General features: G+C 41.0%; 2 protein-coding genes across 7 annotated transcripts in view; both read right to left on the bottom strand.

Annotated features, from left to right (window-relative positions):
* The window catches only part of LOC129767021 (uncharacterized), a 478,091-nt gene that overhangs the window by 267,909 nt on the left and 193,151 nt on the right, over positions 1-17,031 (bottom strand).
* The window catches only part of LOC129769883 (diuretic hormone receptor-like), a 252,668-nt gene that overhangs the window by 44,942 nt on the left and 190,695 nt on the right, over positions 1-17,031 (bottom strand). For 4 of the 6 annotated variants that reach the window (XR_008741992.1, XR_008741993.1, XM_055772394.1 and 1 more), the window contains one exon: positions 4,576-4,638. The exons of the other annotated variants lie outside the window; for them this stretch is intronic. Coding sequence is in view for 2 of the 4 variants with exons in the window: in XM_055772394.1 (XP_055628369.1) it covers positions 4,576-4,638 (63 nt within the window). In the remaining 2 variants the exon portion in view is untranslated. The remainder of the gene's footprint in view (positions 1-4,575; positions 4,639-17,031) is intronic. 6 annotated transcript variants of the gene reach the window in all.

The raw sequence follows: 17,031 nt of genomic DNA, 5'->3' as shown, positions 1-17,031 counted from the left end.
TTTGAAAATTTTCAGGAGTACCACGTTTCCGAAAAGCTTTAAATGCATTCGATTTTTCTACATAAAGCTTGGAACATTGGCTATCCCACCATAGATTGGGAGGCCTTCGGAAAATGGTGGAACCTGGATTGGGTTTCGTTTGAGCGCGAACTGCGCTGTCATAGATCAAACGAGAAAGGAAGTTATACTCCTCCAATGGAGGTAAACCATCTCTGGAATTGATGGCTAGAGTAATCGCGTCCGCATATTTTTTCCAGTCAATGTGTCTTGTGAGGTCATATGCCATGTTTATAGATTCAGAAGAATTCGACCCAATGGTGATGGAAATTTTGATTGGCAAGTGATCACTACCGTTGGGGTCCTGAATTACATCCCACTTGCAATCTAACGATAGTGAATTCGAGCAAAGCGAGAGGTCAAGAGCACCTGGGTTAGCAGGAGGTTTAGGTACACGTGTTGTTTCCCCAGTGTTCAAAACGGTCATATTGAAGCTGTTACAAAGGTCATATATCATCGATGAACGATTGTCGTCGTACTGTTCCCCCCAGGCAGTTCCGTGAGAGTTGAAGTCTCCCAAGATCAATCGTGGCTCAGGAAGGAGTGAGCACATGTCAACAAGTTGCTTGCGGCTAACCGCAGCTCTCGGAGGCCAATACAAGCTGACAATACAGAGGTCTTTGCCTCTGATGTTTGCATGACAAGCAACAGCTTCAATCCCTCCAATAGGTGGAAGGTCAATTCGAAAAAATGAGTGGCACTTATTGATCCCCAATAGCACCCCTCCGTATCTGTCATCACGGTCCAAGCGTACAATATTGAAATCATGGAAAGAGAGATCATCTCGCGAAGAAAGCCAAGTTTCGGACAGAGCAAAAACATCACAATTGAACTTATGAATTAAAAATTTGAATGTATCCAATTTAGGGATAAGACTACGACAATTCCACTGTAAAACAGTGATATCTCCGACCTCTCTATTTGAATTAGACATCAAGAGAGATAATCATTGCAAGGAGGGGCCATGTTTGCATCAATTGTTGCAAAATTGTCTTTAATACTGGAAGCATTGAAATGACAATGGTTCTGATGGAGTCGGAAACGTTAAAACACTTGAAGATTTGATCCAAAAGGTCAGACAACTTTATAAATCCCGATTGGGAAGTTGAGCTGGACGGAAAAATAGGGACAGTTGGGGTTTTTGATGTCCCCTCGAGTGCTGGGTCGTTCGAAGGTGAACTATTCCCACGGAAGCCAGGAGGAACCTGATTTTGCTTGTCCGCTGCACTCGTTTTTTTAGGCAAGCTAACAGGGGATATCACCGGAGGGACTTGTGATTGAATTTTGGGAGTGGTCACATTTCTGCGCCGGGGATTCCCTTGGGAAATAAACGGTGTACCCCCGTGAGCTGTGTCCGCTTCCATTTCGTCAACTGGCAACGTGGAAAAGATATTGTGTGAGGAGATTGGATGTTGTTGTTGTTGGGCCTGTGGAGAAGCGCCCTTTAAAATTTCCGCAAAAGTGCGTTTCGAGCGTTCCTTTAAAGAGCGCTTCTGTTTCTCCCAGCGACTCTTGTAATTTTCACAAGCTGAGAGCTCATGTGGGGTCCCCCCGCAATATGGACACTTATGCTCAGTCGCACTGCAGGATTTGCCCACATGTTGCTCTCCGCAAGTGGCACAGCGCTCCTTGTTGGCGCAGTAGTCTGCTGTGTGACCAACTGACTTGCATTTGTTGCAAGTCATGGGCTTTGGCACGAAGAGACGCAGCGGAAGCCTCAATTTGTCCACCATAACGTAGTCAGGGAGGGCGGAACCAGCAAAAGTTACTCGAAACGAGTCGGACGGCGTGAATTTTGTTTTTCCCTCTTCCTGGGACACTTTTCCTAATTGATGGCAGTCCAAAATTTTAACTTTCGTCAAAGGGAGCTTTTTAAATCTGCCATCTCCCTCTTTTATTAATGCGCTCGTCAGACCCGTTTCTGTGATCACCCCCGAAATTTCTACGTTATGGCAGGGCACATAGACGCGATATTCTAGTACGAACCTATTGTCGACAACAATCTCGTTAGCTTGCTTCCGATCAGCCACGACAACACGCAGTTTGTTCGGTCGAACCTTTCTAATTTCGACCACGGAGGAATAATTTTTTGTCAGATCTTTCATGATCTGAATGACGTTGAGCGATTTCCCGTTGGGTTTTGGCCGGAAGAAAACAACCCATGGGCCAGATCCAGATGCATCTTCTGGATAGACCTTGACACGCGGAGAGGGGACAACTGCGGGGGAGGACGAGGTCGATTGTTGAGCGGGAGCGGGAACAGTTGGGCTGGGAGGCAAGTTCGGGAGATAATCGGAAGCGGGAGCGGGAGATTGAGGGGGCGAAGTGGAAAAGTTTGCCAATTTTCTTGAAGGGGGCTTGTTGAGGTTGATTAACTCTTCCTCTGAAAAGACATCGTCTGAGGGGGGAACGCGTTTAGGCGACTTCCCAGTAGTTAGTGAGGAGGAAACATCAGATTCAATGTCCATATCAAGAGGATCGCACTCTGCCATTATGGCAGATATACAATTATACTTTTTCTTTTTTTTTTTTTAAATCCTTAACCTAATATATATATAAACTAAAATACTTGAAGCGCACGGTGCGGATGATTTGTAACGGTGCTCCAATCGAACCACGTGATGATCGCTTGGCACAACAGCAATGGTGTATCGCACCACAATACGATGACGAGGAACGGCACACGCTCACAGCGCCCGCAGTGGAGGACTTCTCCCTCCCGCTGGTTGTGATTACTTATCACTTCACTCTCGCAATAAAGAAAACACCGTTAGGCGGCTCGCACACCGGAGCAATGAGCAACTAGCAACTGTCAACATGCAATAAGCAATATTATCACCAATGGATTTTTCCATTTAATCTTTGTTGATCTCGCACACCGACGCAATACGATATCGCTGTCGCCTTTACAGAGCAACACATGTCGCTAGCAACACGGCGTGTCGGTTGAATAGCAACTTATCGCTCATATTTTGACAAGTTTCGTACATTAAGGCGATTGTTTGCATAATGTCAGGGGTTTTTATTGCTCTGGTATGCGAAGAACAACAAAATATGTTTCCTGTTGCATATTGTGTACTGCAGTTTGCTAGTTGCTTATTGCTGCGGTGTGCGAGCCGCCTTAGAGCGACACAATCACATCAGCGAAACCGATAACGGTATTGTTCCAACACAATAACGGACACGAACAACTTTGCGTCCGGCGGCTTCGGACTGCGCGAGCTGACTCCACAGGCTCGAACGAATTGTATAAACAAAGCGTATGGATACAACACGGCAGAAAATACACCAGCTAACGGTAACCGAGAACGATAACGATAACGGAGTGACATAATATACGTCTGATTACTCGAAGGTCTCGACGCGGAATGATATAAAATTCTTGTACCGATTCATTTATTATTCATCTACAAAAAATACATGGCGGAACAATTATGCTTGAAATGTCAACATGGGACAATTGAACTTGAAGTTGTTTTTTTAAAAGCTGATAACAAACAATAAGTTTTTTTGTGGTTTTCTGGGAAAATTAGGCATGAAAACATCGTTCAATGAAGAAAAGTGGAAATTGTGGAATTAAAAGTCAAAATGTAACATGGGACAACTATGCGTAGAAGGGCAGTCTACATTCTCAAAATATGATCAAAACATTGGCCATGATTTTATGTTATTATACACCAGTTATGAAGGAAACAAATGGAAGGTATTTTGATTTATTCAAAATTCAGTGGTGATTCCGATTGCAGAGTTTTTAAATGCGCACTTAAAATTTTGCATTTTTACTTTTCGTTCTACCAAGAAATACTCTGCAGGTTACGTAAACAAGTACAGTTAGAGCCATGTACACATAAATGCTCCAAACGTCCATAATATTTGCGGTTATTTTTATTATGACAAAAGCCATAAAGAGGAATCATTCAGAAATAAATGGAGTATGTATTAGCGATAAAACCAAATGTCAACAATTCTGATATTATTCTTCCCTCCACTCAATATAACGATGTCAGCCCATAAGCACTTCCTCTAATCCTGAACCACCCACTGGATTTCTTCAATCTAATTATGATAAGGATAAGAAGGGAAACCAACAATGATGCGCCATCAAATTAAGATCCTACCGTCCTTCCCATCAACCAATGTTCAGTATCGCGATTGATGATAATCGAGTTATTTACTTCATTACGATTACACTTAGCCCGTGTGATTTCCCGGCCTTGGCCCAATCCTATTTGTGTTTGGCGAGCAAACGATGAGATCCCCGATGATTGAATCGAGCAATCGAAGCGATTTCGTCGCTCATCATCAATAAATCGAGTGGAAGGGCTGTGCCCGGGATTCAATATTGCATTTGGCACGTCGGGCTCAATCACGGACCCGACGTGATCCCGTGAGATGACGATGCACTTACACACGCAGCGAGATAGTAGTGTTCGATGGCTCCATCGGAAGATGAGGTTAGTACGAAATGAAGAGCAAAAAAATGGTTGAAAAATTGTGTAACAGCGGAAGGTACATTACCGGAAGAAACTTTCAGTTCTCGAGCGAGGCGAGCATTCCTTCGAGAGGCCGGAATTTGTGAATCTGAAACGAGAGAAGATGCAGGCATCGTTCAGAATCAAATTTTAGCAGGGTTTCAATGGGAATTCTGAAGAAGTCAGGTGTTCGCCCGGATAGACTTGTTCTGTTGAAGTTTGGGCTAGTGAGGAACAATTTGTATAGAGTAATTAAATAGCACCCCACGTGAGTCCTTGCGCTAGACTTCGCAATATGAAGACTCTGTTATCGTACGTGCTGTAAATGATAAACTAGCAAGTTTGAGCAAGCACAAGTCAAAATGCAATCAAAATGTTATTTAGTACTGTATATGATGTTGCATTCCAAGGTTGAGAGGCGAAAGGAATTCCTAATTATACTGAATTGCAATACGGTTTGTTATGTTACGCTAGAAAAGCTATGTTAATATAATAGATTGAATGCTTTATCGTGTACTGAGCAAAGTGGAAAAACTTCTTATTGACTTTGTGTCTGGAACTTAACTGACACACTGTGTCCATGAGTACTACCTGAAAAATTTCAATTTGTTTTTGAACTAATGACTTCTTCAATGCAATCGTTATATGTACTTAAGAATTATAAATTCTAGAATACTTGCACAGTGTCCTACACAGAAGCATCTCGTGCTCCAGAGCAAAACAAAAGAATATAATTGCATTGAATGTCATAATGGAACAAGGCAAGTGCTCTCCTTCCGACACGTTAGACCAGTTTAAGAAAAAAGCCAATGGGAAGTGGCGTTCTGAAATTGTTTTATTGCGCATTATACTCATATTCGCGATCTCTCTCTCTCTTCCGGAAGGCGCACTTCCGACTGGTGGCTGTGGTGACACGGCTTCTTGCAAGACTGCCATTGCCAACAACGCGCGCTCTATCGAGGGGGACGAGTTGCTGCTCGTTACGCTTCCAAGGAATAGGATAACAGCATCTTCCCGCCGTCTCATCTTTGCGCCCGGCAAACTTGTTATGCTCGCGTGTTTTCCATTCAACACAAGTGTGTTGATTGTAGATCCAATCCGATGGGGATTTGCAGGGATAGAAGAAGAATAGGACATCCACCAACGTTTGCGATATGAATGCGTATTATATGTTGGAAAATATTTTCCAGTCGAGAATGATATTCAAATAGAAGTACCGAAGAAGAATGAAAATATGAATGAGTTTTTTTCTCAATTCGGATTATCGCATGTTGATGATTGCTCAATAATTTTCAACACAGCGTTCAGGGATAAAAAGTAGTTATGTTAACTATACTGTTGATCTATATTTTGTTTATTTCACTTAAGGAGATATTCTAGTCTAGAAATTTGAGAACGAAAAAAAGTTCTGTACATGAACGAGTCAAAAAAATTGTTTTATTTGTTTTTATGTATATATTTTTTTAGCAATTACTTTGTTGGAATGAATACACAGAGAGAAACTAATTCCCTCCTTGCTTTTAAAAAAGAAACAGCGAAGTTACTCAAACGAGTTCCTACTCTGGAAGATTTTTCTTCCGGAGACGAGGCAGCTAACCCAACCAAGCCCCTTTCAAAAAAGTTTGCAAACCTTTCTTATCTACCCCTTAACGACCCTACCTTACCTCTAATTTCACCTTTTCTCTCTGTTGTCTCCACTCCTTTTCAATCCTCGTCTTTGCCTTCTCCCCTGCTTTGTCCTCTCTTCGTGTCCAGGTCTATCCAGATGGTGCACTCTTGGGTTGTTTTCATTAGGCCCAGTGAAAATCTGAATGAAGTCATGTAGACCGCTAACGATTTAGCAAGGTATACCTCCTGACCAAAAGCGCACAAACCAGATTTCTGTCGGCCAACATTTTACAATTGAGTACCGCGTTTATATTCTCTCAGCCGTAGTTTGAATTGAGGGTGTGTTAACCGAAACGGGCCGGATGTGCGATTTCCTTACGAGTAAAGATTTTGGCCAATTCAGAAAACTACCCTCGATTACTGGCAAGATCTTGGACTGCTGCCTGCTTGGGATCAGGGATGCTAATCTTCCTGATTTTTGCATTATTTTTGTTTCAAACGTGAGTTTATACTACCTAAAAAATCGTAATGACTCGCTTCACAATGACAGAACACGAAACTCAATGCCGACAACACGAATTGAATAAATGCACATTCAGGATAGTGTTGTGAGACCACTTTTTATCTCACTCCAGAATCTTATTTCGAAAATGTCAGTTTTACAGATATTTGGCATATTTTATTTGTATAACATACAATTATATATGATAATTTGTATTATGTAATCCAGGAAAAACATCCACAATCAGTCAATGTGACAACCGTCATGTTCCATCAGGGCAATTTCAAATTTCATGTATCTTTGAGTTCTTTCAGGGGAAAAAAATATAGGAGGATGTGTTCAAGACACGACCGCATTGTTGACGTTGACGCTGTAGTTTAATTCAAGTCGCTTGTTTATAATTACGGATATTATTTTAAAATGCTACGAAAATTTTGAAATAACTATTCTATCAGTTTGGTCGTCCTGAAATATGTTTTTATTGTAGAATCATTTGACGATAATTGTTTGATGATTCATTCTTGTGCTCGCAGAAAAATACATGCTCGAGATAAGCGCAGCTGTCATCCTTAGTGGAGAAAGTTTTGCTACTGGCAAGCGAAACCAAATCACATACAACATTTCAGAACGACATTTACTTTCTTGGTGACTAAATAAACGAAATAAAAACTATCTGTTAATCTCAACAACCTCGAAAAGAGTAGCACTGCTTCATTATTCGCGCAAATGCAATCCTAGTTGAAAGCAGCATTAATAGCTTAATATAACTTATTGAATAACTTGGTATTCTCCAAATTATTTTTGGTGCACAACCTTAACACCTGCTTCACCATAGCGTCAGTTCAATGCGTTGATGACAGAAAACAAACAATGTTAACTGCTTGCAAAAATGCTGAATATTTGCCTCAGCAGAGATTCATTACCAATACCGTAGCGTAAGGTTGATGCAATGACTGCAATGCCAGAGACATCAGCGAGTGAGTAATTTGGTCGCGTCCACAGCTCAATCCGAAACGAAGACATGTGATGACGCAAAACAAGGAAGAACAAGCGATATTCATTGCTCTGAATACAGAACGATACTGAAAGTTTGCCTTCCTTCCTTGCTTGAGACTTTAAACTTCTTTAGTTCATTCGTCTCTAATCTTCAAAAAGGCCCTTGGAAAACTTTACTTTATCCATAATATTACTCCTCCACCCCCATTGCCTTGAGAAAGGCATTCGATCCCTCGCCGTCCAGCTCGCCCAGCAACGATGTTGTTCAGTCGATTTCCTCACGAAGAATGAAAGTTTTCCTGAGCGAGATCAACTGTTTATAATCTAGGCAAATATTCCCCTTCGTTCTTCTTCTTTTCCTTTGTTCATGGAGACTTTATATCTTGCGATTTCCCCTTCGTTGCTCGTCGATAAGTTGCTCGTTATTGACAGCTTTGTTCGGGAAAGCACAGAAATGGACAGAACAAATGTATGAGGAAATGGGAATGCTTCCAATTTTCATCAATTTAAATCATATATAGACTATGGGATTGTAATGTATAGCATATCAAACAAAGCTTAGGGAATTTCCGATTCGTTTGGTAGGTAAATCGCCAAAATCCGTTCACGGCAAAAATAGTTATTAACGTTAACTTTATTTCATAAAAACGTGACCTGTTTTCTGGTTTGGCACCCTTAATGAAAGACGTAGTTCTATGTCAAAATCCGACTCTATGGACAGCATAGAATAACTTGAAAACAGGCCCCACTTGCCCGGCAACAACATCAATCAATCATGTCACAAAACGTCTTCGTCATTTTTAGGACAACATATTATTTTTTAAGTGCTGGTAGTTGTGTGCGTAAGTGCCCTCTGAAAGTCAGTATCTCGCAGCTGAACCGTTTACCTCGGCAACTATACGGCTGATTTAGCTGAAATTCAGCTACTATACGCTGAAATACATTTGCCTTTGAAATCAATAAATAAAAGGACCAATGTAGACAAAATAATGCCAGCAGAAGGGAACCGCATGTTTGTTATTTTCCTTCAATTTGTTTCACATAGTTTCCAAGATAAGCGCGCCAGAGTAAGCCCCCTCTCACGACATAGAGATGAATCCAGCCAAATAAATTGCTCTTGTTTACGTTCTGTTGATTAGGTTAATGCTCATGCAAGAGCAGAGCACAGCTTCCTTCCAAACCAGGGTTATAGTCTAGCGGTATTTCCAGACACATGTGTTTAAGCGATAAGCGGCACATAATTATGATGCATGTTAAGGATCAGGGCAATAAAGCATAGTGCATGAAGATAGCGCATTAGGCGAAGGAATAGAGGTAATGGATGCTGGATGTTTCCTGGATGTTTGGTTTCCTACTTGAACCATTTTCGTGGGAAGCATGTTTTGGTAAGACCTAAAGCAAGAACGCCGTATGGGCCACTCGAGAGGTGATAAAATATATATGTTTAGGTCTCGCCCTTATCGCGCATGGAATGAGCACGAAGGGCAGAGAAAGATTAGAGAACCACGTGGTTTGATTATATGGCTACGAAGGGGAGATATTTTTTCCCTCACTTTTCGAAATTAGGTTAGGCTAAAATTTGTATATATAAATTAAGTCATATTCAATCCTGCTTAGTGGATTGAATATAGGAGTTCAGTTCAATTTAGTTTATCGACCAATAAAGTTCAATTTTAGACGACAGCAAAGTAGTTCAATTCATCCACCATCTACAGCAAATTCAACCAGTGTTCGCTATTCCGAAATCATTGATCAGCGTTGGCAACCAGGCTCCACAGACAGAAATAAGGAATACAACAAATGAGCGAGGAATCCCAAACCGAAAAGTAGTTCACAAGCTTCGCTCAGACGGACTATTCAGGAGCCGTCGGATTCCGAAGTTTTGCGTAATAGGGGGCTTGTCCCATAGTGCTCCCGTGGCCGAGTGGTTAGCGTCATAACAATTTTTCGTCAAAGAAATTTCCTCAGACTTGCACTGTGATCGCGCGTATTCTAGAGCTTGCCACTCAGAATGCATTCAAGGCGTGTTATTTGGCATAAAAATCTCAACTAAGCACTAATAAAAATGACGCAAGTAATACTACGTTGAGACGGCGAAGTTCCTCTAGGAACGTTAGTGCCATTGAAGAAGAAGAAGAAGGGGCTTGTCCCATTAAAGCTCAAAGTATTGCCTTAAGGTGAAGGTGGAAGCTAGCCACAAATGGCTGCCACAATGGCGCTCATTTCTTTCATCTCCCTCCCTCACCCCTCGCCCGAAAATCAATAATTTTGCGAAACAATGTGAACAAAATGATCGTTTTCGCACACTTCCCATCAAGTAATATCAACCAAACTCTAATCGATTTCTCACAAGATATTAAATTTTTATCTGCTGTTAAGGCTCTCCAACGTGAATATGTGAAAACAATACGATCAACGAAGGAAAATATTAAAAATTATCAACATCGAGCTACTACGCGGAAGAACTTGTTAATGCCAAAAGAGCCCTAATTCGCATGTATAAATTTCCTCATGTTACCGCGTATAATACGAATTATATTTATATTTGCAATTGTTCATCGGAACATATCGTTCATTCATTTTGCTTTAGTATTAAATTGTTTTGACGTAGGATTACGTCTTTCGGGAACATATTGGGGTACAAATTGAAAATCGGGCACATCGTGAAAATTGTCCAATTTCAAACGCTTTTTGTTCAGTCATTTTATGATGGATTGATGAAATCTTTGCGTCAATCGATTTCGGCACTCCATAACAATTTTTTATATTGAAGAAAATAATATATACATTGAAACTAACTATCGAACAATTGAAAAATCTCGACCCCTATCCTAACGGAAATACCCACCTCTGATTGGTCGAAATTAACGACACATGCGGCGGTTCCCTAACAGAGACATCAAAACCAAGCTGCCTGGAGGGAATCGGCATTGTAAATACATGAAAGTAGGGGGAGCTTTTGTTCCCACCGAAAAGTGTTCCCTAACAGAGACACCAAAATCAAGGTGCCCGGGGGAAATCGGCCTTGGAAATATATGCAAGTCGGGGGCATTTTTATAATACAAGTAAGGTGAGTGATACGATTAATTCTAGCAAATAAAATTTAATTTTGGAACTTTAATGTTGGTTGCTTCGTGAAATTTCATATCAATGACCGATCGCGTATTGTGAAAAATTTAGCATAGGTGTAAGTGCAAAATTGTATATGGTAGCAGTTGTGTTAAAAATGACTTGAAATATGAAACGATTTATTTCAATTTTCATAAACAAAAACCAAGGTGTGGCCAAATTCATTTTCACCCAAGGAAAGTTTATTCGGTGAAAAAAATTGGAAAAGTGAAGAAATTTTAGAAAAAGTGATTTCTAATATGCTCTACATATAGTATTAGGTTTTGTTAGTCCAATTAAAATTCGCATTGGGTTGAATAAACACTCAGAAAGTTAAAATTATGAAAGAAAATTATCTTTTCCATTTCAGATATGGTTTCTCTATATTAAAGTAACATGTTTTTACTGATGATAAAAATTGATAATTGTGTCGGGTATTGGTAATTATCTTATATTTCATTGGTGAGTTTTTTTCTTTATTTCATCCATACATAAGACTGGAGGCATCTCGTCTAGGATCACAGAGGGCGATTTTCATCATATCACGTTCCACTTCGGTATCTTTCATCTTATACGCACCATACAACGACTGGTTACCATCCTTCTCGGTAATCCATCATCACTCGGTAAAGACTGGTGGAGTGAACAACATGACCCAATAACGAAACAAAACAAAGCCTTTTTCAGGACCACCAAATCATTATCAAAGAGTTTAACGATGAAATTGTTCAAACATATACAAAATCAACAGATAGCCTAACGGAATCCTACGTCAACTATGCGGTCGTGTCTCGGACACAACCCTCCTGTGACTTTTTTTTCAAATGTATTCGAAGACTCGTGTCAATGAAGCACACAGTCTGATAAATGAATTGATCTATTTACGTGTGCTTTGCTCTTCTCTCACAAACACTATAACCCCACGTGGTTTTACCTATACTACTACAATGGCTTCCTTCCACCTTCACCTTAATAGCAAACATCTAGGGAACTTTGATTCCCTAGATTTTATTGGGGGCACCAGAGAGGAGCCGAGTCAACATAGATTGCCATCATCTAGGGCAGGGATGGCCAAACGGTAGTCCGCGGTCTACCGGTCGCCCGCGTAGGTATTCCTAGGCGCCCGCCAGCTGTCTTAGGATAGGGTCATCTTCAAACGCAATTGATTGAATATCCCTCCTCCTTTTTCCGTGATAATTTTTTAAGGTGTTTCTGCTAACCTCAATAACACATATTATTTGTAAGAGTAGATATTTATTCATTAAAGTTTCCGTTTTAATATTTTCTTTCAAATAGTTAGTTATTTAATATCCGTCCAGATGTGACAAGTGATCAAATCTCTGCAATGGTTAAAGCAAACCTGGAAATCGAAACAGAACCTGAAATCGTGAAATTAGTTGCCAAAGGAACAGACACCAACAACTTGCGCTTCGTCTCTTTCAAAGTTGGTCTTGATCCGGCTTTGAAAACGAATGCCTTGGATCCGTCATCGTGGCCGGAAGGAGTTCTTTTTCGTGAATTTCGGCGGCCATCTGCTGTGAACCAAACATTCAAGCCAGCAGCAACCATCTCAGCCACAACATAGCCGATGAATGGACACCGGGGCGCACTCAAATAAGCATTTTGGAAGCCTCCTATCCACTTAGCACAGTCGAGCCCATTAGCCATGTATGCAGCCGTAGTCGCCCCGGCCCTGTGTCTGATGTGAGAGAAGAGGTCTTCCGACTTGCTTGTCTAGGCAAGTATGGATGTAATTTTCAACCTATCCTGCCTGACGATGTTCCCCCCTTCAGATTTCCAAACTCTTCCAGTCAACATGAGCAACGCTTCGAACCATCTCGTGTCAACAGACGTGTGACCACCAGCATAAATGATGTCTGGATGTACTTCCAGAATGTACGCGGTCTGAAAACAAAAATCGATGACCTCATCGTAGCGATTTGTGATTGTAATTACGAGGTCATTATCCTGATCGAAACCGGTCTTGACGACAGTGTCAACTCGCTACAACTTTTTGAAACCGACTTTAACGTTTTTCGTTGCGACCGTAGTCCACGTAATAGTCGCAAAACTACATTAGGAGGAGTGCTTATTGCAGTGTCAAGTCATCATAAATCTGTTGAGGTACGCACAATGCATGGCAATAATCTCGAACAAGTTTGTGTGTCTGCCTGTATTCGTGAAAAGCGGTTAATGCTTTGCGCCGTTTATATACCTCCCGATCGAAGTCAGAATGTAGGTGTTATTGATGCGCATCTATCTACGCTGCATGAGCTACGTGACATAATGCCTGATGGTAATCTTCTTCTTGCTTGTGGCGACTATAATCAGCCTAACATCACATGGGATTTGCTTGACGACGAAGCCTTAAGTCAGGAAGCTTCCACGATGTCTGCTGCCAGCGCTGCTCTAGTTGATGGTTTGAATTTCCTGCACTTTCGGCAATACAACTCAGTTCGCAACTATCGGGGTCGGATCCTGGATTTGGTTGTATGTGATGCTAATTGCAATATTGTTGTGAACGAAGCGATATGCCCATTGTTACCTATTGATCTGTATCATCCTCCGCTATTATTCTCCTTACCAACTCTAACCGATTGTGAGGACCGTGCTAACTGTGAATCATCTGACCCTATTCAACAGCCGCTAGACTACTCCAAAATCGATTTTTCCATGCTCAACGATTATCTGCAGAGTTGTGACTGGAACAGTAGGCTGGCAACAAATGACGTTAATGATATGGCTGCAACATTTTGCCATATTATTTGCAATTGGCTTAATGACAATACTCCGAGACGAAAACCTGCTGCCTCTCCTGTTTGGAGCTCTCCTATCCTGCGACTTTTGAGACGCGACAAAAATTCCTGTCAGCGTAAACTCCGCCAATATCGAACCACTGAAACTAAACGCAACTTTCATCGAGCTTGCAACGCCTATAGAAAGCTCAATTCAGCCCTCTACAAGTCGTATGTCTTGCGTGTTCAGACCAATTTGCGTCGAAATCCCAAAAGTTTCTGGAACTTTGTGAACTCCAAACGTAAATCATCGACTATTCCAAAGTCCGTGTTTCTGGGCAATTTGGAGTCAACATCTGTGCTCGAATCATGCAACCTTTTTTCTCATCACTTCAGTTCCGTTTTTTCGAATGCGACTGCGAATACGGATGAAATTGTAAAAGCAGCTATCAATGTTCCAGAGAATCTCATTAATCTGCGCTTATTTGGGATTAGCTCTACGGATGTCACTAAGGCCGTTAAGAAATTAAAGAAATCGATCCCTCCGGGTCCCGACGGTGTACCTGCAATAATTTTTTGCCGCTGTGTTGATGCTTTAGCTGAGCCCTTAGCCTGGATCTTTACTGCATCGTTGGATCAAGAAATTTTTCCCGAGATTTGGAAGCATTCCTTTATGTTTCCTGTTCATAAAAAGGGCGACAAACGAGACGTAACAAACTATCGGGGTATAACAAGTCTTTCTGCTGCTTCAAAAATATTTGAGATAATTGTGAAAGAAGCTATCTTCTTTAATGTCAAAAGCTACATCTCTCCGTCGCAACACGGTTTTATGCCAGGGAGCTCTGTGTCATCGAATCTGTTGGAATTTACGTCAACTTGTATTGCACATTTGGAAAACAGAGTTCAAGTGGGTACCGTTTACACAGACCTGAAAGCAGCCTTCGATCGCATCGATCATGGTATCCTTCTGCGGAAAATGTCTCGATTGGGAGTCTCTGATAGTCTAGTGAATTGGCTCGAATCATACCTGCTCAATCGAACTCTCCGCGTTAAGCTGGGATCTTGTATCTCTGCGCCATTCATCGCAACATCGGGCGTTCCTCAGGGCAGCAATTTAGGACCATTGCTGTTCATAATATTTTTCAACGACGTGACGCTCATCCTTCTAAGTGGTTGTGTGCTCATATATGCCGATGACCTAAAAATCTACATCGTCGTCAAGAACATCGAAGATTGCCTTCGGCTTCAAGAAATGTTGAATCTCTTTGTTAACTGGTGCCGCTTGAACAAACTTTCTGTCAGTATATCTAAATGTGTAGTAATGACTTTTCATCGAACATGGACACCGATCACATTCGACTACTCGATTGATGATGTTGTACTGGAGAGAGTTGAACAAGTAAGTGACTTGGGGATAACGTTGGACCCAAAGCTTTCGTTTGATTTACATCGATCAATGGTAGTCACTAAGGCGAATCGACAGCTAGGATTTATATCCAGGATTTCGAGGGATTTTTCCGACCCGTACTGCCTAAAGGCACTATACTGTTCACTTGTGCGACCAATTGTCGAGACTGCGTCTGTGGTTTGGATTCCGTACCAACTGTCATGTAGCATCAGAATTGAACGTATCCAGAGAACTTTCATTCGTCGAGCCCTAAGGCAACTTCCTTGGAGAGATCCTTCAAATTTGCCTCGGTATGCTGAAAGATGTCGTTTGCTGAGTATGGATACATTAGAACGCCGACGGAAAATTCAACAAGCAACTTATGTCGCAAAGATTTTGGCCAATGAAATCGACTCCTTTTACCTACTCTCGCGCTTGAATCTGCGTGCACCAAGCAGATCTCTCCGGTCAACGTCCCTGTTGCGGCATGACCCACACCGCACTTCATATGGACAACACGAGCCTGTTACGAGCATGATCCACACATTTTCTTCAGTTGAGGAGCTTTTCGAGTTTGGAGAACCTGCAGCTCGTTTCCAGCGACGTATTACTGGTTCTAGGCTCATATAATATTAAACCCTCTAGTTCATTAAGACTTATGTCAGATGAATGTATCTTTTAATAAATAAATAAATAAATAAATAAATATTAACACATCCAGTTGTTCAACCATAACTTGTAATAAAGCAAAAAATTGCCTTTAGGAACAATTTTAGCAATGTTTTCTCCAGGCATATCATTTGTTGAATGACCAATTGAAAATGCTGGAAACATTCGGAAACAAACTCAATTTTGTTTTTATTGATTTTCGAAACCTTATAATTAATCTGAGCTAAACTTTTGGAGAAAATTTCGCTTTTGAAGACTGCGAATGCCAGTTTTAATGAAGTATTGTTACATTGATATAAAAACTGTGATAAGTAATGTGAATTAATTGCGCAGATTTGTTTCAAGAAATATATTCATGAATAGAGCAACTAGTGAATGAGAAATTAGAAATTTCTAAAATAAAATATTGACTCTATCATGTAATCCAAGTTAAACAGAATTTTGCTCGTTAGCTCTATTTTGCTGTTATAGATACAGTCAGGTGAAAGCTGTCGGCATAATTTTTCGAGCTGTTTAGTTTGCTTGTTACATTCCTGATGTTTTGCTTTGGGAAACATTTCGGAAATGTTTCAAAATATGCAATTCGCAGACGTTCGAGAAATAACTCGATTCGATAAGATTCTATCGATTAACAAAATAGAAAAATTTACAGCGATCAATCCGTTGAACCCAATTTTCCACTACTCGGCCACACATTTCGACCCGAGTGTTGCGATTTTCACGTTGGATGTTGTCTCTGAGCTCTTCTAAAGTTGCTGGCTTGATGGCATAGACCAGTGACTTGATAAAGATCCATAAAAAGAAATCCAATGGCGTCAAATCGCATGAACGAGGCGGTCAATTGACAGATCCATTTTTCGAAATAACACATTCACCAAACTTACTTTTGAATGCATCCATTGTATTGTGTGCTGTGTGGCAAGTGCCACCGTCTTGTTTAAACCACATATCATTGATATCAAGATCTTCCAATTCTGGTCGAAAACAGTTAACCACATGTCGCGATAGCGCTCTTCACATGACGATCGTTCTCATCGGTGAAGAAATACGACCCAATCACTTCTCCGGCACTAAAACAACACCAAACAGTATTTTTTGCGGATGCGATGGTGTTTCTTGAAGCACAAATTGATTTGCATCTAACCAATAACGCACAATTTGCTTGTTGACCAATATTGGTCGTTTAGCCAAAAACGAGCCTGATCGTTGAAGATGATTTTGTGATAAAAATCATCTTTTTTTTCAAGATTTGCCAGAGCCCAAGAAGAAGTTTCGTCGTTTCATATGGTCAAGTGGCTTTAGTTCTAGAGTCAATTTGACCTTGTAAGAATGTAGCTAAAGAACTTTTCGCAAGATGCGTCACAATGAGGTTTGAGGGATGTCCAGTTCTTGAGAACGCCATGCAATTGACTGATTTGGGTAATTCCGGATGAATTTACTACTTTCGGTCGAGATATTTTCGTTGCTTCGTGCGGGGCGGCTTCTCGTTGACACGAG

The sequence above is a fragment of the Toxorhynchites rutilus genome, chromosome 2 (genome assembly GCF_029784135.1).
Source record: "Toxorhynchites rutilus septentrionalis strain SRP chromosome 2, ASM2978413v1, whole genome shotgun sequence".
Taxonomy (NCBI): Eukaryota; Metazoa; Arthropoda; class Insecta; order Diptera; family Culicidae; genus Toxorhynchites; species Toxorhynchites rutilus.
The sequence above is the reverse complement of the archived record's forward strand: the minus strand, read 5'-3'. Positions and strand labels throughout refer to the sequence as shown.